This window comes from Fusarium mangiferae (genome assembly GCF_900044065.1).
Source record: "Fusarium mangiferae strain MRC7560 genome assembly, contig: FMAN_scaffold014, whole genome shotgun sequence".
Taxonomy (NCBI): Eukaryota; Fungi; Ascomycota; class Sordariomycetes; order Hypocreales; family Nectriaceae; genus Fusarium; species Fusarium mangiferae.
In genome coordinates this window covers 711,144-732,853 of record NW_024573934.1, presented here as the reverse complement: position 1 = coordinate 732,853, position 21,710 = coordinate 711,144, and the positions used below count along the sequence as shown (strand labels likewise).

Below are 21,710 nucleotides of genomic sequence, written 5' to 3'. Positions count from 1 at the left end.
TCACAGGCACCAATTACCAGAGTTAGCATTAGATGGACGCTGCTTTGACAGGTATGCAGCCGAGGTCTATTTCGGAGGAGGAACTTTGTTGTCGAATGCTGTTATCGGATCACTCCGAGCATGTGCCAAAGACGCCAAAGCAGCGCTCAGACATGTACAACCCCATTGAGAATAGTGCAATGGTCTAGCTGAGCCAAGCTTTGAACTCTAATGTCTAGTGGTTGGTTTCAGCGAAGAAGCGTTAAAAGCTAAATGCGCTGCCGTCCGCCAGCGGAATTTTCCTTCTTCAGTTACCCATGTCCCCTTGCTGTCGCATCTCCCCTCGGCGGTAGAACCAAGGCTGTGGCCGCCAGCCAAGCATCAATGAATATCAACACTTCTATTGTATGTTTGTCGAATATATACTACTCACTCTTTGGTACTAACTGAACTTGCGCAAGGCTATACAAGCAGTACTGCTTGTTTTGGCATTAGTTGTTCTTATTCTACGAACCTGGGCGCATTACCTCTTAAAGCAGAACCTCCTCAACCTGTCTGATATTTTTGCATGGCTAGGATGGGTCTTCAGCTTGGGATGGTTTATCTGCTCGACCCTCGCGCTTCAAATCCTTATCGACAACCCTGCGATCGGATCCGAGCTCGTGGTCAATAACGTTGAGTACTTGAAAGTATGGCGACACAGCGGCTGCGAAAGGGGAACTACAATGCTGACCAACTATATGTAGACCGTGCTAGTGGCCGAGTACTTCTTTGACACGGGTATCTACTTTCCCAAGATATCCATTGTTCTCTTCTACTGGACGTTAATCCCTCGGGTTCTGGAAACCTTGAGAAGAGTGTTACTTGGTATCTCGATTTATCTCGGTTGTGCTCTGCTCGCGTCGGTGCTCACAAATACTCTCATATGCCTACCTTTCTCCGATAACTGGTACGCTTGACGACATGATTTGCCGAATCCTTTGAATTGACAGACATCAAACAGGTCCATCGAAAATCAACTCAAGTCAGCTTGGAATTCATACCCTTCCTTCTGTATTCAGTGGGCTCTCAACTTTTCCACAGACTTGCTGAGTAGGTCCCGAAGATCTCGCTGCTCTTTTTACTTGTCTAACATTATCTTAGTATTTGTGTATCCATTCTTCCTACTCAAACACTTGAGATTGCGCAAGGAACAAAAGATTGGCCTCATTGGCGTCTTTTCCTTGGGAACAATCACATTGATGGTCAGCCTTTCACGATTCATCGCATACAATGTTACCGACTTTGAGCTTGAGGACGAATCCGGCAGTACGTTCCATCACCAAAGCCTTTTTCAAATGCATAAACTGACCCATTATAGACACATTAACTCTCGCTGAAATGAGTACCGCCGTCATCGTTGTTTGTCTCCCGGGTCTCCGAACATTCCTCGTACGATCGAAAAAGTCAACCAATCGCTCGTCCTCACACCAGCTCAGCGGCTATGGCAACCACACAAGGATCGGGGTAGGACAAACATCCAAGACCGGCGCACATAAAGGACAAGGGCCGCCATCATCCTATGCAAAATGGGGCGTGAGAGATGATGAAATCGAGTTGGTAACTCACATACGCGTTTCTCACGAACTGGCGAATCCCGACGCCTGCAGCGCGAGCGAACAAAGTGCGACGAGTCGAAATTTAGGGTTATAATCTTCACAATAGAGTTTGGCGTTGGAGGAAATAGATTACATGATTTACGAAACACGAGATACTGGGATTCGACGGCATAAATGGACGTGTTATTACACCGGAGGCTTTACAAAAGATGGCAATTGCATTTTGGATAGACGAACAGAGTATGATATAATTTGGCATCTCTAAGTGATTGCGAAGCCTAGAAGTTCCATTAGGCTTCAATTGTTACCTCAGCAATCAGCCCCCTACTGAGAGTACTACTTACCGACTAACATAAGTGACCTGCCGCCTTGACACCAAAGACTACCGAGGGTATCTGGGGCTTAACAAATAATAGATCAGACCGCCCCCAGCGGGTTGCCTCCTCATCTCTAGTCATCCTGTGTATTGTCACATCTGGCTCAACAGGTGGATTGCCCAAAGGCACCTGTGATCACCGTTTCTCTATCCCAATAATATTGACATACTGCGTTATAAAAAGGAGGCAATAGAATAAATAAGCTTGAAGTTAAACTCTATACTAGGCTTGAGTCATAAGAATCTACCTGTCATTGTTCTCGCAACTGAAGGCTCCTCCGATAAGTCCCTGTGAATAAGCATCGATGATGTTTTGAATAACACCATAGGTTCCACCAATAGTCAAGAATACAGACAACGCAATCATCAACCAGTTAAGATAGTAAACAACAACCTGCCACATCTTTCCCTTTCGGTAGTGCTGGTGGTCATAGACCCAAAGATACCCAGGCAAACCCAGTGCGAGAGGCGAAAAGGTGAGACTTCCAGCGAGAGCCAGGAGGTAGTTGAAGATGGGGATTCCAGAAGCGAGAAGGAACGAAACAGCCGACATGGCAGTCGTGCATCCCAGCCAAACAGCCCAATGAACCACAGTGTTCTTCTGGAAGTGCTCTGAGTGTCGAAGGAGTCGGACGAAGAGGTACTTGGCTGCGACGTGGACATACAAACAGGCACTGACGAGGAGACCAGTGAGACCAATACCATAAGCGACCTTCTTGATGGTAGGACCTGCACTTCCCAGAGATGGCGAAGCAACCCATTGACCGCAATACTTGTAGACTACAAGCGAGAAGGTGAGGTATGAAGCAGTGACGATACCCATGCAGAGGTAGACAGCCTTGTTGTAGTCTCGAGGTCGACGCATCTCAGAGATAACTGGTAGGAAAGCGGAAGTTCCAGCACCACTGCAGAAGATTGTCGAGACTGATGTGATAGCGGCAACAAAAGTGGGATTGCCGATGACATGGTAGCCAAACTCATAGTCTCCAGTCTGGGGAGCGGCAGCAGGTCGATCGAGGGTTGTAACACCGACACTAAGTCGTGTAAGCGAAGAAGGGTTACTGGATTCAAGAGACTTACACGACGATGAAAACAGCAACATAGACGGTCAAGAAGCCAGCCCAAGTGAGCCACGCAATATTCTCAAACTTGCGTACACTTGCGAGGATCAGAACTGCGATTGTCGCCACTAACATGAACCAATTGGTGCAGATAGCATGGTTGCTAAGAACATTGAGCGCAACAGATGTACCGAAGATACCTGAAGCACCGACGATGGCGTATGTGACGAGGAACAAAACTCCAACGACCTCTGACACGATGGCTATTAGTCTTTGTGCATACAAATAGAGTCAGGCTTTCTTACCCTTCAGCCAAGTACCACCAACTACATTCGCCATATCCGCGATGCTGTGGCAGCCAGCATGTCTGTTTCGGAAGTTTCCTTGGACAATGGCGCAGTAGGTATTCAGGCCTTGCCATCCTAGGACATTGATCGCACCAGGGAGAGCACCAAGGACGAACATGGCACTCGGGATTGTGAGGACACCAGTTGCGAAAATGACTTGATAGAGGGTTAGCTTGACCTTCAAAAACATATTACAAAGACTTACCCTTCAGAAAGATGACGGACGCCTGAATCCACCCAACAGTGCGGAAGTCAACCTTGCCTGGAATTTTCTGAAAGACCTCTCCATCATCAACACCCTCCTGTCTTCCAAGCTCAATGCTTCCATTGCTAAGCATTCCACCAGACTGCTTCTCGCCTTTCTCTCCTTCAGAAGAACTCATATTGGTCGAAGTAATGTTCATAGACAGATGATGAAGAAACAAGATGGATGATGCAGGACTCAAAACGGTGGGATCGACCTGTCTATTATCACTTGTCGATCAACACCGGCAGTCTTCGCCAAGCTCAACTTTATCAAGAACCCAGCAATATCTCTTTGTGGATGCTTCATCAAAGTCCAATGATAAGGTCTGGGGTAAAGAAACAGCCCCTGTAAAACTCTGGGGAAGATCCTGACTCGTAGAGTGATAAGAGAGTTGGAGCATAGCGTTGGAGTTGGAGACTAGCGTGGGATTAGTTCTGGGTTGGATGATACCCCATGATAGGGTAGTGGGCTGATAAGCGTCATTACCCCTCTTAGTTATCGGTATTGGTGTAATCTTCGGGTTGGAGACGCGGGGAGACTGCCGCATGCGTAATTCTTGAGGGTCTGGATTCTAGAATCTTGACGTATTTCTAGCCAGAGCTATCTGAACCGCTTAACTTCCTGGAGATTATTCACATCATTATTGCATTGCATATCGTGTTCAAGTCCTCAATTGATCTCCACTTCTTCACATTGTCACCAAACAGACGCCGCCATGCCTAAGCGTATTCTGTGCTCGTATGGAGTCGATGTTGATGCTGTCGCTGGTTGGCTTGGCTCCTATGGAGGTGAAGATTCACCCAGTGATATCTCTCGTGGCCTATTCGCTGGAACACATGGAACTCGTCGAATGTTGAAGCTGTTCGACAAGTACAACATCAAGGCGACATGGTTTATTCCCGGACACAGTCTTGAGACTTTCCCTGAAGAATGCGCAATGGTCAGAGATGCCGGGCATGAAATAGGGCTCCACGGTTCGTGATATTACTGTATCAAGTTGGCCCCTTGACCTAACGACAGTCCAATAGGCTACTCCCATGAGAATCCTTCCGATATGACACTAGAGCAACAACGTGATGTCTTGGAAAAGACTCACAAGATGCTCACAGAGTTCTGCGGCAAACCCCCTCGCGGGAGTGTCGCCCCTTGGTGGGAGACTAGTAAGGAGGGGGTTGATCTGATGCTTAGCTATGGGATTGAGTATGACCACTCGATGTCTCATGATGATTGCCATATGTACTGGCTACGAACTAATGATAGCTGGACCAAGATCGACTATAAGCAAAAGGCCGAAACTTGGATGAAGCCGTTGGTAAAGGGGCAGGATACAGGACTTGTTGAGATTCCAGCAAACTGGTATTTAGATGAGGTAAGTTTTGGCAGTCATTGATACAAGACCTAAGCGCTAACATTCATCACAGTATGTCAAACCCGCTTCGAAAATGCTGCTGAGGATGATCCTGACATTTTGACAGCCTTCCTCCCATGATGTTCATCAAAGATGCCCCCAACAGCCACGGCTGGGTCAACTCTCGCGATGTTGAAGACCTGTGGCGAGACCACTTTGACTACTTCTACCGCGAATACGCTGATGATCCCGATCAGATCTGCGTGTTCCCTCTCACAGTTCATCCGGATGTTTCCGGTCGGCCGCATGCACTGCTAATGCACGAGAGGTAAGAGCGGGAGTAATTGTGAGCCGAGCTCCGGCTAACGTCGGACAGATTGATTGAGTATATCAACAAGCATGAAGGCGTTGAATGGGTGACGATGGAGCAGATGTGTGACGAGTTCAAGAAGAAGAACAAGCCACCCAAAGGAGCTGTCATGCCCAAGGCTCAGGAGCAAAAATAAGGTATCATTGGTAGTAACATATAAAAACGTTTCTAGAACCTGTGATCAAACCCGGAGCGAAAGATCAGCCAAAGTTCTTGTGAATAAGTATTTCCCTGTACTTTTCCAGTCCAACACCAATTATGTTGATGAATGGCCATTGTGTGTTACTTTTGAAGAAGTGTGCCCATATCTTCAAAACTGCCAGGGATAAGTTGCTTGGATCTCGGAAGTCAAGAAGACTTGGGTTATCCGTGTCAACGCCTTGATCAAAATCGACGACCGTGTATGCCTCCTCCACGATGCATCTCACCCAGTGTAAGATCCTGTCTTCGCTGTCTGGAGTATTTGTTAGCTTCGAAAGACGGAACATCTCTTCAAAAATAAACTTACCACTCAGCGGATGCTCAGCAATCGTTTCTCCAAGCTTCGATAACCACTTGCTCAACAATACTGCGCAGTCGAGGCCAGACAGTGAATGTCTTACGCTCCAGAAGAAAGCCTGGCTTCGGGCGACTCGATCAACCCCGAGTCTGACTGGGATACCGATCATGTGCGCTGAGTAGAGGAGTGCGGCAATCACACCGTCACTCCTCTCGATATCGGGACTACTTGCGATGGCATTTGCGATGCGTTGCGGATCACGTGTCTCGAGTTGTCTGTAGGGGCCCAAGTGCAGATATATGCGCACATACGCTAGTGACAGAAGAGAACTGGAAGTGAAGGGGATCGGTCCGTTCTCGTTGTTTGGGTCGAGGGTTGACTCTGGTGCTTGTTGCCAGCAAGAAGTCCACGAGCGCAAGCCTCGTTCGAGTTTCTCAACCTCTTCACTCGGAAGGACAGCTGAGCTGCTGGCGATCGGAAGGCTCAGATCTCGCACGATGTGTATTCTCTGGAGTAGTCCATGGAGCAGGACATAGTTACCCAATGGCGTAGGAATCGGCAGTAGTGGCGCTGTGTCATTCTTGTTCTTAAGCAGTAATGATAACGCTTCTCGGAAGAACAGCTGTGGCTCCTGAATCTCTTTTGTTGCAGCGCGCCATAACGCTGGTGTCGGGGCTTTCCATTCCTTTGTAGAGCATGGTAGTCGGAGACCAATCTCGTTACTACGGAGTGTTGGGTAGACATTGTATGCGATGCTGTGCGTATGAAGGAAAGAGAAGCCGATGAGCTTGGAGCGTCTGTTTGACTCTTGCTTGATCCACGTCTTCCATTCATGCCACAATGAGTTACCATCACTTGGCTGATCTGATGGTGTTGGCGATGCGGGCTCATCGACGTCTTCAAGACCAGAGTTTCGCAAGACTTGAGTAAGAATACCTTGCAACACAAAGGACTCCTGGACCATTGGTGCCTTGGGCTCCCAAGTCGCAAAGCCCATGAGCGTAATCAAGGCCCTGATGGTCTCGACTGCCGAATCAGCCTCCGTATCGCCACGCCGACCACTCTGAGAAGTAACATGTGGTATGGGAAGCGTTGAGAGACCAAATGAGTCCGAACCATTTCTCAGCCTTTCCATCAACAGCGCTTTTCCAGCAAAGAAAAGCCTTTCTGACGCCCTCGACTCGAAGCAGTATTGCGCTCCGATGGCCGCGATACCAAAGATTAGCTCAGGTGAATGATCGTTGATCTGCCATGTCGGGATGTGGATGAATGGCATATGTGTGTGAAAGCCGCCGAAGAAAGAGGTCACGTAACGCGTGAGAGCGTGTCTCGATGGGACACAGAAAGAGGGGTCCAGGAGATGCGAGTGATCAAGGATGGATGCTTTGAGCTTCGATCTCTGCTCTTCGGTGACTTTGAAAGGCCGTGTTTCGGGGTCAATGGCCCTTGGATCTGTCCGTGTGAGTGATCAAGTTGGCTAAGGTCTGAAGCGAGACTTACTATCTGTGTCAGAGACATAATTGGATATCCGATTACCCGTGGGTGCAGAAGGAAGCCACGAGCTGAACGGTGTTCCAGCTCGGGTTGGAGCTCCTTGCCGAGGCGAGGTCTCTTCATTGTTTTCTTGCGTAAGCCTGGGGTCGATGGGTTCCTCATGCCTGTCAGGGTCGCCGAAGAAGGGGCTCCACTCTGCAGAGAGACCGACACCGTCGAGGAAACTGGTGAACTCGCGAAAGTGGGTGTCAAAGTCAACGCCTTTTCTGAGTTAGCTGTGTTTGTTGACAAACAAATGGGACTAAGAGTACTGACCGCTGTCGAGCATCTGCGGTGACAGAAAGTTGGGAACGAATTGGCCGTCGTCTGCACTTGTTTGGTGTTGCACTTGTTCGTCTACTGTCTGAGGAACAGCAACGGGGAGCTGCATCGGCTGCTGTGTTCTCGCACAAAACCATGGGTCAACACTCAGGCCAGAGAGCGACACAGCTGCAGCCAAGTCTGGGTCGGCGATGCTGTCATTCCTTTGTTGTACTACAGTCACATTCCCTTGCGCAGGTTCAGGTGATGGTACGTCGCCCTCATGCTCGGCTAGCCTCTGATGACGCGTGAGCAAGTCACGTCTCGCAAAGGATGCCCCGCAATGGCACAGAAACGGCTTCTCTTTGGTATCTACTCATCCGCCGTCGCATTAGCCAGCTACCCTATCTTCGATCAGATAGCGAGACTCACGTGTTCTGACGTGCCTCTCGAGATGCTCGGTTCTCTTGAAGGTGCGCCCGCAATGTGGACACATGCGTAGATTGACTCCAGCTCCATTGTAACCCACTCTTTGTCGCTTGTTTGGAGTCTCGTATGTGCCGATGTTGTCACCCATTCTGCAGCAATGACTCCAAGAGTTGGAGAGGAATTGCGATGGAGGAGGCGAATGGGGTAGTGCATCGTTTATCATGGAGTCGCAGGTGGGGCAGGCTTGGAGTAGCGTCTGATAGCGTTATCTTTGGCGTGTCATCGCGGGGAGATAATCGACTAACGGAATTGGGTGAGCAAAACACGGTACCACGTTAGTCACCTATTGCTCAGCATGACGGGCAGTTTGTGGAGGTGTTTTAGAGTAGATTGCTCAAGTTAAAGAAGTTACTAAAGAGATACTAGCAGCTTTACGGAGTAGACTAAGGGGGAATGAGATTCTGGAGGTCAAGGCGAAGCACGTAACTTGTAGCCATGGAACGCTCAACAGGCACGCATCGCAAATGATCAAAGAAATAAAGTAATGTTCCTTCTACAGGCGCCAAAGTCCGGCTCTACAGATGTGAAGATTCTCTAACGCGTCGGACCTCATTCAGAACATCCTCCGTCTCTTCAACTGTAGACTTCCCCTCCTGCTCCCAGTCAAAACTACTCTCCAGCGCTTTCGCAACATTCAGAACCTTTTTCTCTTGCCAAAGACCACCGACGATCTGCAATCCAACCGGCAACATAACACTCTCATCATCAACAGCCTTTGACCAACCGACAGGAAGCGACAGAGCAGGATTACCCGTGACGTTGAAGATGGCAGTGTTGTTCGTCATCCCAATGCTCGGCTCGAATGACTTGAGCACAGACTCTCGTGAGCCGTGTCGCGGTGCGACGAAGGGAGTTGTTGGCATAATGATGACGTCGTATTCTTTAAACTTTGCTTCGTATGCATCGCGTATTTGGCGGCCGATGTTGACCGTCTTTGCGTAGAGACCGGGGAAGTTGCGTGAAAGATAGATGCCGTTGATCACAGTGTTCTTGGTGGATGGAAAGAGTTTCTCGAATTCAGAGGATGTCCAAGGAAGACGGGCGTGCTCGAACTCAGTCAGGTAAAGACCTCGACGACCGTTGGCTTGGCCTAGGATGCCTGCCGAGCCGGATATGCGTTGTTGGATTGTCCATATTGAAGGACCTTCCTTGTGAAGAGGAATCGATACTTCGCTCACATTGGCACCAAGAGACTTCAGCCTATTGATGGTGTTGAAGAAAGTCTGCTTCACGCCTGACTGCACCAGATCGTTATCGTAGCCTTCCTTCAGAACGCCAATCCGAAGACCTTTTACTGATGCACTGGCCAATGAGTCCAAGTAGTTGAATGATCCGGGTGATGGTGCACCGAGTGATCGGTCGTCGATGCCGTCGTATCCTGCAATGACATCCAAGCAAGCAGCAACTTCGTCAACTGTCCTGGCTAGTGGTCCCGCATGGTCATCAATCTGATCACCACTCGTGATACCTGTATATGGGACAAGTCCATGCGTTGCCTTGAACCCGACACAGCCGCAAAGTGAGGCTGGTACGCGGATGCTGCCGCCTTGATCTGTACCGATAGCAATATCGGCCAGACCGCCCGTGACAAGAGCCGCACCACCAGAGGTACTGCCGCCGGCCGAATACCCTGCTTTGCGCGGGTTGTCGATCGTGCCCTGCGCACTTGTGAAGGAGGACGTTGAGTTACAGAAGTTTTCACACGTCGCTGTTCCTGTAATCACAGCTCCAGCCTCAAGGGCTCTCGTGACAACAGTCGCATCAGTCGATGGCGTCCAAGCGGGGAATGCATTGCTTCCAAAGAACTGCGGAACGCCAGCAACAGCGATACAGTCTTTCAGGCAAACATCTTTCCCCGCCAATGCTGAGCGTGAAGACTTGTCGCCTTCGATGATGAAACGGTGCGCCCAGGCATGACCGTAGCTTTGCTCGTGTTCTTCGGGAAGGTGGATGTTTTGACGGGGAAATCTCTCGATATCCGGGACGGGCTGATAGTCTGGGAGATTGGAGACACGTTCTGCGCAGTCGTGAACTGCTGCGAGGAGGAGTTGGTATTCTGATGACTCTTCGGGGCGGATGGTGAGGTTGAGAGGGTCGAGCAGGGCTTCGACGTCTCCTGCTCGAACAGGGTTGCCACTGGAACAGGATGTTAGTAACCTGTCTTGACCTGTGACTTCGGCCTAAGAGTTGACTTACGGTAGAATCTCTTTGAAGAAAACAGACATGATTGCGGCGACGATCGAGGCGGGATAGCGTGAGGGAGGTGTCAAAACGTACTAGCCAAGACAATCACAACCTAGAGGTAAACTTATCAGTTTATCAATAGAGATAAAGCAATGCCACCATTCTGTTTCTAAAGACATGATTGCTAATCTCAACCCGCTTCGTGGTCCACTGAAGCCGTTGGAGCACCTTGACCATGGCTGGAGACTTACCCCAAGATCCCTGTTGGGGTACTCCAACGTTATGACATGGCGGGCCTTGATGCGACAGGTAGTGTGGCGACAGAGCCCAGACGGGAGATAACACGGCAATCGGCTCTGTAGTTAGACGGTCTTGATGTCGCTTCTCGAGATTAACATCTGAGAGTTTTGTGAAACAAAGAGTAGCAATTGCAATGGCGCCCGACGCAGCTTTACCATCTTGGATGAGAGCAGCATATATCGCAGAAGTGAGCATGACTACAAAGAATTAGCCACCATAGACAAGTGCTGAAACTTCCCAGTATAACAAACCGTATGCCTTGGGGGAGCGGCCACTGCCCACTATCAGAGACACCGACATCCTCGTGCGGGTTCACGCCGCTGGATTCTGCCACTCAGACCTGCAAGCTTTGCAAGGCGAGTTCGAGAAACCTGCGCCAATTGGTCTGATCCCATCTCACGAGATAGCCGGTGTTGTCGCCAAACTGGGTAGAAGCTACCAAGGAGATCTCAAAGTCGGTGATCGTGTTGGCGTCCTCAACTTTAAGCATGCTTGCGGCTCCTGTGTAGGATGTCGCTTGACGCAACGAAGAGGCGAAAAGCTTGATCCTAGATTTTGCGATGACCGGGAAACCGCTGGCTTCTTGCATGACGGAGGATTTGCAGAGTATGCGTCTGCTGATCCGGAGACAACCGTGAAGCTGCCGGACTCGATCTCGTTCGAGCAAGCGGCCCCGCTTACTTGTGCGGGAGCAACGGTCTGGGGAAGTCTTGAGGGCGCCACAGCGGGAGTGAGCAGAGGAGAGACAATAGCTATCGTAGGTATCGGTGGGCTTGGGCACTTAGGTGTGCAGTTCGCAAAGGCGCTCGGTTTCAAGGTTGTTGCGGTAGATAGCAGAGAAGCTGGCCGACAGTTAGCATCAGACGTGGAGAACTCAGCACTCGAGCCCGACCTTGTGGTCGACTCTTCCGACACTGCAGCTGCATCGAAAGCCATCTACGATTTCACCAACGGCGAAGGTGTCGCTGCCGCTGTTGTCTGCACGCCATCGTTGGAAGCGAATCGGTGGGCGCTCAATGTTCTCAGGATCAAAGGAACGCTGGGAATACTCGGTCTTCCTCAGGACCCTTGGCAGTTTGACGCGGCGCCTATTGTGTTTCGGGAGTTGACGATAAAGGGGAGTTACGTGGCGGGGAGAGCGGCGACGGAAAGGATGATGAAGGTCGTGGAGGAAGCGGGCGTGAGGTCGCATTTGACTGTGTTGCCGTTCGACAAGATTCCGGACATTGTTGATATTTATGAGGATGCGGCGTTCAAGGGACGGATTATTGTACAGATATGAGTATCGAAGAAATATGTCTGCTGTGACTATCTCTTTGAACGTGTGTCAGTGAGATCAAGCAGGCTTTCAGGTGCAATCAGATCATGTTTGCAAGAATTTAGGGGGAAGGCTGCTGGAGCTGAAGCTCGAGCGGAAGCCGAGTCTTGGTGGTAGGAGACGAAGCTGATTCATGTGACTCCACAGCCTACCTTCTCAGAACCACTCGACAGTCAATCACGTAAAGGCATTCATCTACACAAGTCACTGTGATACTACACATTTTTCCTTCTTGGCGATCAAGCCCGACATCTTTTACATCTAGCAAACCAAATTCATCCTTGTTTCTTTGGCATCACGCAGGCATCCAAGTGCGGCAACAGACTCGTTCATGTACTCATTACTGTGAGCTAGATGTGTTATTTGCAGTTGAGACCTGTAGCTGAGAACTTATAATCGCCACGCTCTTCATGTACTCAGTTGCCTGGTCTTTCATCTTCTTGATGTCGCTGTAGACAGCCTGTGAGTAGATGTGGATGGCTCTCCCCACCCTGCCCACCCTGCCCTCCAGGAAACTGCACGCTCCGGCGTGACAGCGTACTGGGGATACCTATGTTTACGCAGTCCGGGCTCCACCTTCAACATTGCCTTTCTCTCCCTTTTCAAGGTCATAACCCCCCAGACGCTTCCTCCTCCGATGCATATGTGCTCTTCAATTTGGACTGGTACAATTGGTTGCGCTTCAAGTTCTCCTCCGACAGATGGCGACGTCGAATGAGGCAACTCTTGGCCTTCTTCCGCGTGCCTTACTCGGCCGCCCACGCTCCCGGCGAGTGTCAAACCGTCCAAAGCCGTTGGGGATCGGCGAATCCGATGGTGGTGGTCCCGTCTTCGTGCGAGGTCCATGGCAGGGACGAATGATGGGTCCAAGGATCTGCCAAAAGTCGCCGTGTGACTCAAAGAATCGCAAGTACTTAGCTTGCTTCCTGGACAGACAATGTCGAACGTCGACTTGGATGAAGATCCGAGGAGGATCTCGGAATGTGCTGTTGTGCAAAGGGTCCGCAGGTCCCCTCCCTGTGTTGAACAAGGCTGCTGGAACCCCCAGGATGGGGTTCAAACAGCGGGCCTGGAGTGCAAGCAGATGGGCTCCGTGGATGACTGGCCGCTGGCTAGACCCGAAACCATTCGTCGTTCAGTTGCATCATCCAAGTCTTTACCCGCTGCAGCAGGGCAAAAGAACAGTGTCTGACGATGGAACACGAGAGGAGCCAAGGTGCAAAGGACTTTGGGAAGAGATGAAAGGGGAGAGGGGGTTTTGGAGAGTGAGGGATTGGCAGCTAGCTTCTGTTTGGGATGCAGTCAGCTTGAGGCTTCTCCATCACCGGATCAGTCGACATACCGGTGAATGCTCAACTCCTCAACGTGAGCGAGATGCAGTGCTTGACCTTGGGATCGGCGGTCGAGAGCCGGCGTGCCTTGAGGTTGTGAAGATGAGTGATGGCGAGGAAGGATAATGATGATGATTGCGCAGCGAACTGCTGGCTTGGTGGAGTGAGCACACAGGAAGAGATGTAGAGGAGGAGGTTCTGTTCGAGGGCCAAGAGAGGGGAAGGAGTTTTGTGCGGGGAAGAACTCGGTGTTAGGGCTTGGATGGAAGGTAAACAAGCTGGCAGTGGCAGAGAGAGGGCAAGAGGTTGCCAGACCGCACCATGCCCCTTTTGGATGAGGGCTCAGGAGCTGGCCGGTCAGCCTTGACTTCCAGGCATCTTATCTCGGCACGCTCTGAGAAAGGGGATGGATAACAGGCCAGTTACAGCGGATGTTGGCCTGAGGTATGGGGTGGCAATGCCCTGGCAACCAAATCAGCCTGCAGATTCCAGGCAAGCTTAACGGACTGGCCATGAGTACACTATGAGCTATACTCTCCGACACAGCCCAAGATTGCGCACGGGATTTCAGTCGAGTGTAAAGACTGATGGGTGACTTGGAAGGGACATAGAGAGAGCCTACAGTCATGTTCTCGCACAGTTGCTGGCAATCTGTCAAACACCACCCGGGAAGCCCCTGCTTGTTCATCCCCCCTGCACCATGTTCACAGATCGAAACGATCGCAATGACTGAAAGTAACCCATCGCTCGGATAGCATCGAAAGAAAGGCACGCCGAAGAACACTGAATCAAATCTTCTTCAACCGATTACATGAAGTGCATTTTGGACGAGACAACGCTGGCCCCAAACTTCGTGACGCCCCTTGACTCTTCGTCTACCCTGGTACAGCCTGGCCGTCACTTCAGGGTGTCACCTGACGTGCACCGACAGCCACTGAAGATATCATGCACCTTGCACTTAATAACGGAACGCGACCAACCTTAAAGACTCGCACTGTGATCTGTAATGGCCCCGCTCGCCGGGACTTACGGTCACACCCATTGTCGCTGGACATACCCCTGACTGACGACCGAGTTTATAGGCTTGACAATAAGCATCTCAGGCGTTACTCCTCAAGACCCCATGAGATTTATTAATAGCTAAAACATCAGCGAGCATAAATAAAGGGTATCGTACAGGATTGGTGACCCTTGCCCCGACATGATCTCTGCGAAATGTGCAACTTCGCAGCCACACAACAGCCCCTTTCAATCCTAACCTTTCTTGCTTGCACCAAGGTCTATTTACAATTTCTGAAGATAGACTTGATAGACTTGATAGACTTTGTATCTTGGACTAGAACACCTAGTAAAATCTGCTCCCAAGGAGAGAAATTGCACCGACTCACTGAGCCGGCGGACACTTGCATGAACATTCCTGTGTGTACTGGTGAACTCGGATTACCTATATGATATGCTCATTTTGCTCTCAAAGACGATATTATTGACAGTGTCCCTCGAATGTCTATGTATCGTCATTGAAACAGTATCCCAAAATCGAATAGACCATGATTCAGTCGACTTCAAAAACGTGGCCCATGGTTTTATACGTCAGACCCAAACTGGTGTCAATCTCTACCAGTGGAGGCAGTGCCCGGTATGTCCCCACCACAGCCTGTTCCACTGTTGTTGTTTACACAGACCATTGCCCAGTGCCAAGTCCAGAGTCTCTTCTTCCTCCTTCAAACTGGAGACCTTTTTCCTTCTTCCTCACGATCAACAGTTCTTCCTTCATCAACACAAATCGACACACTCACCAAGATGTCGGAGAACTCAAACATGAAGCCTTGCGCCCTGCTGTTCGTTGTCTTTCTCTTCCCCCATACACGAGTTCGATGCTGACTTCACTCTAGCTTCGGCAACGCTGGTACCATCATCGCTGCTACTCCAAGTCTTGGCCTTCGAACCAAAATCAAGACTCAGGTCGGAACGGTCATTCCACCAAGTGCGGATCCATATTTCGGATTCCACTTGACTGTCCGTCGTGATCGCGGACAACTTGTCAGCGAAGAGGAGGGGCACGGCGTTTGTTTTTCCTGTAAGAGAGACACCTAGAGAACAACTGATACAGCACATCTGACACTTGATTCCAGACGATCCCTCCCTCGATGAGCCTGTTTTGGCAGACTTTCGTATCACCGTCAAGTTTCCCCGCGGCGGTGTCTCCTGTGACTATCTCCCAGTTCCAGAGGATGTCCAGGCCAAGTTTCCCACCGTCCAGAATTGGCAAGGCTTTACATATCTTATCGTGCACCAGCGCGATTTCGGGATTGTGATCCAAGGTTATGCCCAGGAGTATCATAACTCCCCCGACCCCAAGCTTGAGGCGTGGGCTAGACACAATGGCAAAATCAACGACGTCTCGCTTCTGGATGTGCTTCAGCAAATTGATTTCTACTTCGTTGTGGAAATGGATATAGACTCCTGCAGGGAGGTCATGGGAGACGAGGGCCTTCCTCCAAGATTCACGTATGGCTACCCCAGGCAGCCTACTAACGTCGAGGAGATGAAGGAGCTTGCCAAAGGCAGTCAAGGTGGCGCCTTTGCGCCGTGCTATAAGTGAGTATATCTGTTTCATATTGAGTCCCGCATGTACTAATGCCCATGGTAGCTTTGACAATGACGACTCATTTATCACGGCCATCAACCAAAGTGTTGTCCAGGACAACCTTTGGCTGCACGAAGAAGCCGAGGTGGTATGTATTACAACATTCGATGAATATTAACAGGGCTCACAAAACTACAGATAGCACAAGAGCGCTTACAAGCATACTTCGTCGCACCTCCAAGGAATATCCCTCCAGGCACCGGCCTTACCCTTCTGGTTTCGGTACCAGAGGAGTGGAAGAACTCCCACGAGCTCGCCTTGAGACGCTCGCTGATGAGCAACACTAGGATTCAAGTCAAAATCCATGATGTTGTCGGGTCTGAGGACTCTCAGCCAGCTCTATGGTAAGCCCAGTTATGAAAGAATGTGAAACATAGATTAACGACCTCGTTTGATAGGGTTGGTAAGATCATTGAGCGGAGTGGTTCCATTCCCGAACTTGACTCACATCTGACTGGAAACAACGAGCTGGTTCTACGAGTTCGCACCACTGCCAGGCCCCAGGTTCGCATCTACCACTATAACGACCGCGCAACCGCCGATGAAGCTCTTTCGAAAGGAACGCAGAATTAGAACTCTGTGTCCTTGGTATTGGATTCTGGCATGGAAGAGGTCGAAAGAAGAGTCAAAGGTATGCGAGTGTTCCGGCCCAATGCCCCGCCAACGAACCCAAGGGCATGGGGCATGGCCGTGGACGCCGAAGGTGACATCCTTGCGCCGCACCTACTTGACAGAGACCAGATGAACACGGCTAGTGAGGTCCTCTTCAAGATGAGAGTTCACCGTGCTGTACTTCGAGGTACAGGCTTCTATGAAGCGTTCAGAACGACACAAGACCTGAGGATTGGCTGGTTGCCCGCAATCAGTTACACCCTGCACGATGATCCCTACCTCATCCAGTGCATTCTTGAAGAGGCGAAGTACTTTGACCGAAATCGCTTCCGGGCATATCTGAAGCAGCGTGCGCTCAATATTGGTATCATCATCGGCGTAAGTTCTTCACTTCTAGTGACCTCCACGACAGCTTGATACTAATGAATCTCCTTAGGACCCGGGATCTGGAAAGACCACGATCGGAGTGGCCGCAGCCCTCGCTATGGAGGCCAAACTCGGGACGATTTTGTGTTCCGGTCCTTCAAATGCGTCGATAGACCTCTTTGCCAGTCGCCTTGACACTAGAGGTCGTGCCGTAGCGGCGCGCTACAATACCATCCTACCCGCGGGCCACCCTGATCGCCGCCGCCATTATCTGGTGATACGCATGTACGCGCAGAACGATGAAATGATGGCGGTCGGTCAAATTCTGAACAACCCCCAGGCTGTTGACTGGGCGCAGAACACGGACGAGTTCTTTCGAGAAACACACTGGAAAATGCACCTCTCCCTGGCCTACTGGACCTTGGCCATCTTGCGGTCGAACGCTGTACCAGCCCTCGACGCCGACTGCAAGCTGAACCTGCGCACTATCCAAAGCTCCCTCGACAACGACGCCAGTGTCTTACCACTCCGTCAGGTAAAGTCCCATCAGTTTTAATGAACCAACGTTGAGACCGTACTAACAGAGCCAGGTCGCGCGTGGACACATCAGCTGGGCACAATATACCGCCACGCCGGATGCCATTCTGATCCTTCAGAGAACTATGTGCAGGATCTTACGCCAGGCTGATTTCCTGTGTGTGCATCCGACGGAAGCGCAGATCTCGCCGCTTCCTCTTTGGAAGAGTCTTTTTGTCAAAGGTCTCGTAGTGGATGACGCCGGAAAAAGTGAGTGAAATGCACCATACAAGATGTCACACTAGCTAACCATGATGCAAAGTGAATCGAGCCGACTTTTACGGTCTCTGGGGGAACACCCTCCTTCCCGTCTTCCTCATTGGAGATCCCGATGAGAAGCCTGTGGTTCTCACAATCGACGAGGCTGACGAGGATGGCAACTTGCTGAATCGCTTTGCCGCAGATGGCGCAATTTCGCCATTGAAATTCCTCGTGGCAACTGGCATTCCCGTGTTCCGCTTGTAGTTCTACTCGGCGCTAACTGAATGTTTTACTGGTGGACTGTGTGGTAACATGGATAACACATCGACGACGTCTAGGATGGTATGAGTGAGAGGATACTGCTGGTTGTATGCATGATATGAGGAAAGATTCAGAGGTTGTAATCTGTTTGTACTGCTCGCACATTGTGGGGTTATTCTTATTCATTCAACTGAAGAAATACAAGTTCTGGCCGTCGCCGATGCTTCTTTACCAATTGCTAAGCATGTGAAAGTTATCTGAATATAGAATCTCTAGATTCATTAGAATTCTTTGTATGCGTCAATCTGATTATAAAGTTAAGAACAACTGGTTATATGATAGGACATGGTGGTACTGACAAACTGCAATAGCCTTTCTCTATTTTGAAGATAAAGTCGTACAACTCTTCGTATGTTTTCCAATCAATTCCTCATGTTGCTAGTTGTTAAATAAGCCGTCGTGCACAATGCGCTCATGGACCAATAATCGCCGCACGTGAAATTCAATGGCTGCACCAATCGTCAAAAACACCAAAAAAAGCGCCGATCAGTGAAGAATCTAGATTCATCCATCTCACAAATGACGAGCCCCAACCGCTTCTGGGTGCAACACACCAACATCTTATCTTCGGGGCAAACCGTCCGAGCGGCAACGCCTGAACCTTGATTAGTGCCACATCCACAGTGAGAATGCATGTCATTGTGCTGCGGGGTCTAGCCTGAGGGTGTCAACGTTTGCGGCGGATGGTCGGTTTGTGGCGCCCTGTAGAGGTGTGCTCGTTATCAATTGACATCAGATATCTTTCACCGACTTTGTTATCTGACTTTGGGATCACGTCATTGTGCTCGTTGAGATGATGTAAAAACATCACCGCCTCTGCCTTTGGTGTTCATCCATTGCGCTCTGCAATCTCAGCAAAATGTCGCTGCCTACGAGCTCACCGTTCAATCCCGACGGCGAACGTCGAGGAAGACGACATTCCATCTTTGCTGATTTTATTCCAGACGATCTCACGTTTCCCCCGCCGTTCATCGACCCGACTCCAAATGTGGAGGAGATTCTCAACCGCGATATTGACGAGTGCTCCTCTGGAGACGAGCACCGCGATGAAGAAGCCATCGAAGACCTCCGATATGTAAACGAAACAGACGTCCAACTTGCCTTTCATCCAACAGGCATCGCTTTCGGCCAAGGCTTCTCTGCCGTTCCTCCTTCAAGTATCGACATCCCGCCCCCAAACCCCCACGACTTTGAGCAATCACTTCGCGCTGAGGTCTCCCTCCTCCGCGACAACGACATCATTCCACCGAGACATCCCCCAACAGGATGGAAGACCACGAAGTTCGGCCGTCTGTATCGGCACCTGTTTAGTACGCGCGTGCACGATCATGACAAGCCACTCTTCGCATCGGAAGATTCGGGCGAGACAACGCCGTTGCTAAGAGAGAGAATTGTGAGATTCGATGGAATCCCGCCGACGCCAGGACCGGATGAGGTTCATAAACGTTGGGAGGAGGCGCTGGCATCGCATAAGATTGATACGACGTGGCAGCGTGAGACCAAGACGTTGATTCAATACGCGCTGCCTCTTATCGTTACTTTTCTTCTACAGTGAGTGCATCATATGTGTTCAAATGAAAGATGAGACTGACGGTTTAAGCTACTCGGTCACTGTCGCTTCTGTCTTAACAGTCGGTCGCCTTGGAATGGAGGAGCTTGCGGCTGCCAACTGTAAGTATTCAGCTTCTTTCTCAGCCTGATACACATATTGACATCTTCAGTGGCCACAATGACTGCCTCGATCACTTACTACGTCCCAGTCCAAGGTTTAGCAACGTGCCTCGACACTCTCTGCGCACAAGCCTATGGCTCAGGTCACAAGCATCTGGTTGGCCTCCAGGCGCAGAGAATGACCTGGCTTCTTTGGATAATCATGATTCCTATCGCTGTCGTCTGGTGGTTTTCTGAACCCATCCTCGCCGCAGCCGTTGGTCCAGGCCGCACAACGCAATTGGCAGCTTTGTACATGCGAATCCTCATTGCGGGCATGCCAGGTGTATCAGCCTTTGAGAGCGCAAAGAGGTTTGTTCAAAGTCAGGGTTTGTTTCATGCTACAACCTATACTCTTTTCGTTGGAGCGCCACTGAGCTTCTTGCAAAATTGGCTGTTTGTGTTCAAGTTTGGATGGGGCTTCCCTGGTGCTGCCATCGCCATGGCTGTCACTCATAACCTCCTCCCGCTTCTTCTCATTTTGTACGTGCGGCTGTTTGAGGGATATGAGTGCTGGAAGGGTTTCAGCCGCAAGGCTTTCACAAACTGGGGTAAGTCAAATTTGGTCTCGTCGAGACATCATTTCTGACTTTCGCAGGCCCCATGATCAAGTTGGCTTTGCCAGGAATGATCATGATCGAAGCCCAGTTCTCCGTGCTGGAGATTCTCACCATCGCCGCAGGACGATTCGGTACAGCGCAACTAGCAGCTCAAGGAGTCTTGGTGACCGTTACGTCGATGTCTTTCAACATTCCCTTCCCGTTGGCCATCGCGACCTCGACTCGAGTTGCAAACCTTATTGGGGCTGATCTGAGCAAGGCTGCGCGAGTAACAGCCAAAGTGGTGAGTCCATCCTCGTCTTCGTCACGATACAAACTGACTGACTTTGCAGGCCATATTTGCTGCACTCATCGTCGGGAGCATCAACTTAACGATCTTCATGACCCTCCGAAAACAAATCCCTGCTGTGTTCACGGAAGATGAGCAAGTGATCGACATTGCATCTAACGTCATTCTTGTTTGCGCTGTCATGCAAATATTTGACGCGTTAGCAGCCGTCTCTCATGGCCTTCTTCGCGGAATCGGAAGACAATCCATCGGCTCATACGCCAATCTCTTTGCATACTATGTGGTCGCTCTCCCAATTGCCCTCGGCACCAGTTTCGGATTGGGCTGGGGGTTAGCTGGACTCTGGGTTGGGTTGACAGCCGGGCTCGCTGTGTAAGCTTGACGACTTGTTGCAATGAACTATCGCTAACTGAGTACAGGGTGTCTGGTCTCGAGGCGATGTATCTGTACTTTACAGATTGGGAGGAAGCTGTGAAGCAAGCTGAGGCAAGAATGCGAACAGAGACGAATAGAAGACGATCTTCGCTATCAGGCTTGTCACAGGAAAGAAACTAAAATCACTGTGGTCATCCGATATGCTGTTTCGTTTGTACATCTTATTTGCGACGAGCGGGCCTTTGTGGTTTCCTTTTTGTAGCTTTCCCAATGAGCTTGTGGGCATCAGATTGAGCAAAAGAGCAAGCAAGCGTTATTCTTTTGAGTCCCTTTAGCGACTTAATCGTTTCTTTTTCTTCTGATACTCGTTATGTTCGCGCACATTTCACGACATTGAAAATGTCATTAAGCGACGGGTGAGACATCGCGATGGCGTAAGGCTTGGTGTTGTGGAGATCTTGGCCTGATCCAATTTTACTGCTAAAGCCGAACAAGCTCATGCTTGGCCTGACCCTTAATGCATTAGCGAATGCCAAAGCGTCTGTAACCAATAACTCAAACCGAATTAAACAATTAGTCACCGTGTCTTGGTCAATTTCTTATCTTCAGCTGTCAAAACATCAGGTAAAATGGCGTCTAGATGTGGTTAGTCTCTCCTACAGGCTTGTTTTGATGTTACATGCATGCGGAGTCAATGATGTCAGATCAATGACGTATGTCGATCTCTTTCAACTCAGGGTCTCCCTTGATCAAAAGAATGACGGCTTAATTTTGCAATTATTGTGTTACCCCTCCATCATCACCGATCTTCA

The 21,710-nt window shown here is 50.1% G+C and overlaps 10 protein-coding genes across 10 annotated transcripts; 7 read left to right on the top strand and 3 right to left on the bottom strand.

The window, feature by feature from the left end:
- Positions 1–363: 363 nt before the first annotated feature.
- FMAN_14957 (uncharacterized protein) lies at positions 364–1,671 on the top strand (the record flags this gene model as incomplete). Its single annotated transcript, XM_041822726.1, has 6 exons — positions 364–384; positions 441–668; positions 726–928; positions 983–1,071; positions 1,123–1,287; positions 1,340–1,671. The coding sequence occupies 6 exons, from the start codon at positions 364–366 to the stop codon at positions 1,669–1,671; spliced, it is 1,038 nt and encodes a 345-aa protein (XP_041688377.1).
- Positions 1,672–2,197: 526 nt separating this feature from the next.
- FMAN_14958 (uncharacterized protein) lies at positions 2,198–3,744 on the bottom strand (the record flags this gene model as incomplete). Its single annotated transcript, XM_041822725.1, has 4 exons — positions 2,198–2,987; positions 3,034–3,265; positions 3,320–3,517; positions 3,567–3,744. The coding sequence occupies 4 exons, from the start codon at positions 3,742–3,744 to the stop codon at positions 2,198–2,200; spliced, it is 1,398 nt and encodes a 465-aa protein (XP_041688376.1).
- A 579-nt stretch (positions 3,745–4,323) lies between these two features.
- Positions 4,324–5,462, top strand: FMAN_14959 (putative polysaccharide deacetylase family protein; the record flags this gene model as incomplete). The annotated part of the gene is made up of 4 exons (XM_041822724.1): positions 4,324–4,582; positions 4,637–4,964; positions 5,084–5,284; positions 5,333–5,462. 4 exons carry the CDS (start codon positions 4,324–4,326, stop codon positions 5,460–5,462), a joined length of 918 nt encoding a protein of 305 aa, XP_041688375.1.
- Positions 5,463–5,526: 64 nt separating this feature from the next.
- Positions 5,527–8,138, bottom strand: FMAN_14960 (uncharacterized protein; the record flags this gene model as incomplete). The annotated part of the gene is made up of 5 exons (XM_041822722.1): positions 5,527–5,780; positions 5,835–7,277; positions 7,326–7,580; positions 7,635–7,917; positions 8,052–8,138. 5 exons carry the CDS (start codon positions 8,136–8,138, stop codon positions 5,527–5,529), a joined length of 2,322 nt encoding a protein of 773 aa, XP_041688374.1.
- Positions 8,139–8,623: 485 nt separating this feature from the next.
- Positions 8,624–10,333, bottom strand: FMAN_14961 (related to amidases; the record flags this gene model as incomplete). The annotated part of the gene is made up of 2 exons (XM_041822721.1): positions 8,624–10,244; positions 10,305–10,333. 2 exons carry the CDS (start codon positions 10,331–10,333, stop codon positions 8,624–8,626), a joined length of 1,650 nt encoding a protein of 549 aa, XP_041688373.1.
- A 392-nt stretch (positions 10,334–10,725) lies between these two features.
- FMAN_14962 (uncharacterized protein) lies at positions 10,726–11,874 on the top strand (the record flags this gene model as incomplete). Its single annotated transcript, XM_041822720.1, has 2 exons — positions 10,726–10,779; positions 10,834–11,874. 2 exons carry the CDS (start codon positions 10,726–10,728, stop codon positions 11,872–11,874), a joined length of 1,095 nt encoding a protein of 364 aa, XP_041688372.1.
- Positions 11,875–12,611: 737 nt separating this feature from the next.
- On the top strand, positions 12,612–13,367 carry FMAN_14963 (uncharacterized protein; the record flags this gene model as incomplete). The annotated part of the gene is made up of 1 exon (XM_041822719.1): positions 12,612–13,367. The coding sequence occupies one exon, from the start codon at positions 12,612–12,614 to the stop codon at positions 13,365–13,367; it is 756 nt and encodes a 251-aa protein (XP_041688371.1).
- A 1,674-nt stretch (positions 13,368–15,041) lies between these two features.
- FMAN_14964 (uncharacterized protein) lies at positions 15,042–16,461 on the top strand (the record flags this gene model as incomplete). Its single annotated transcript, XM_041822718.1, has 6 exons — positions 15,042–15,079; positions 15,134–15,318; positions 15,374–15,839; positions 15,892–15,976; positions 16,027–16,232; positions 16,287–16,461. The coding sequence occupies 6 exons, from the start codon at positions 15,042–15,044 to the stop codon at positions 16,459–16,461; spliced, it is 1,155 nt and encodes a 384-aa protein (XP_041688370.1).
- Positions 16,462–16,491: 30 nt separating this feature from the next.
- Positions 16,492–17,907, top strand: FMAN_14965 (uncharacterized protein; the record flags this gene model as incomplete). The annotated part of the gene is made up of 4 exons (XM_041822717.1): positions 16,492–16,878; positions 16,937–17,401; positions 17,457–17,652; positions 17,705–17,907. The coding sequence occupies 4 exons, from the start codon at positions 16,492–16,494 to the stop codon at positions 17,905–17,907; spliced, it is 1,251 nt and encodes a 416-aa protein (XP_041688369.1).
- A 916-nt stretch (positions 17,908–18,823) lies between these two features.
- FMAN_14966 (uncharacterized protein) lies at positions 18,824–21,078 on the top strand (the record flags this gene model as incomplete). Its single annotated transcript, XM_041822716.1, has 6 exons — positions 18,824–19,515; positions 19,565–19,635; positions 19,686–20,225; positions 20,273–20,517; positions 20,567–20,895; positions 20,943–21,078. The coding sequence occupies 6 exons, from the start codon at positions 18,824–18,826 to the stop codon at positions 21,076–21,078; spliced, it is 2,013 nt and encodes a 670-aa protein (XP_041688368.1).
- Between the last annotated feature and the right edge of the window lie 632 nt (positions 21,079–21,710).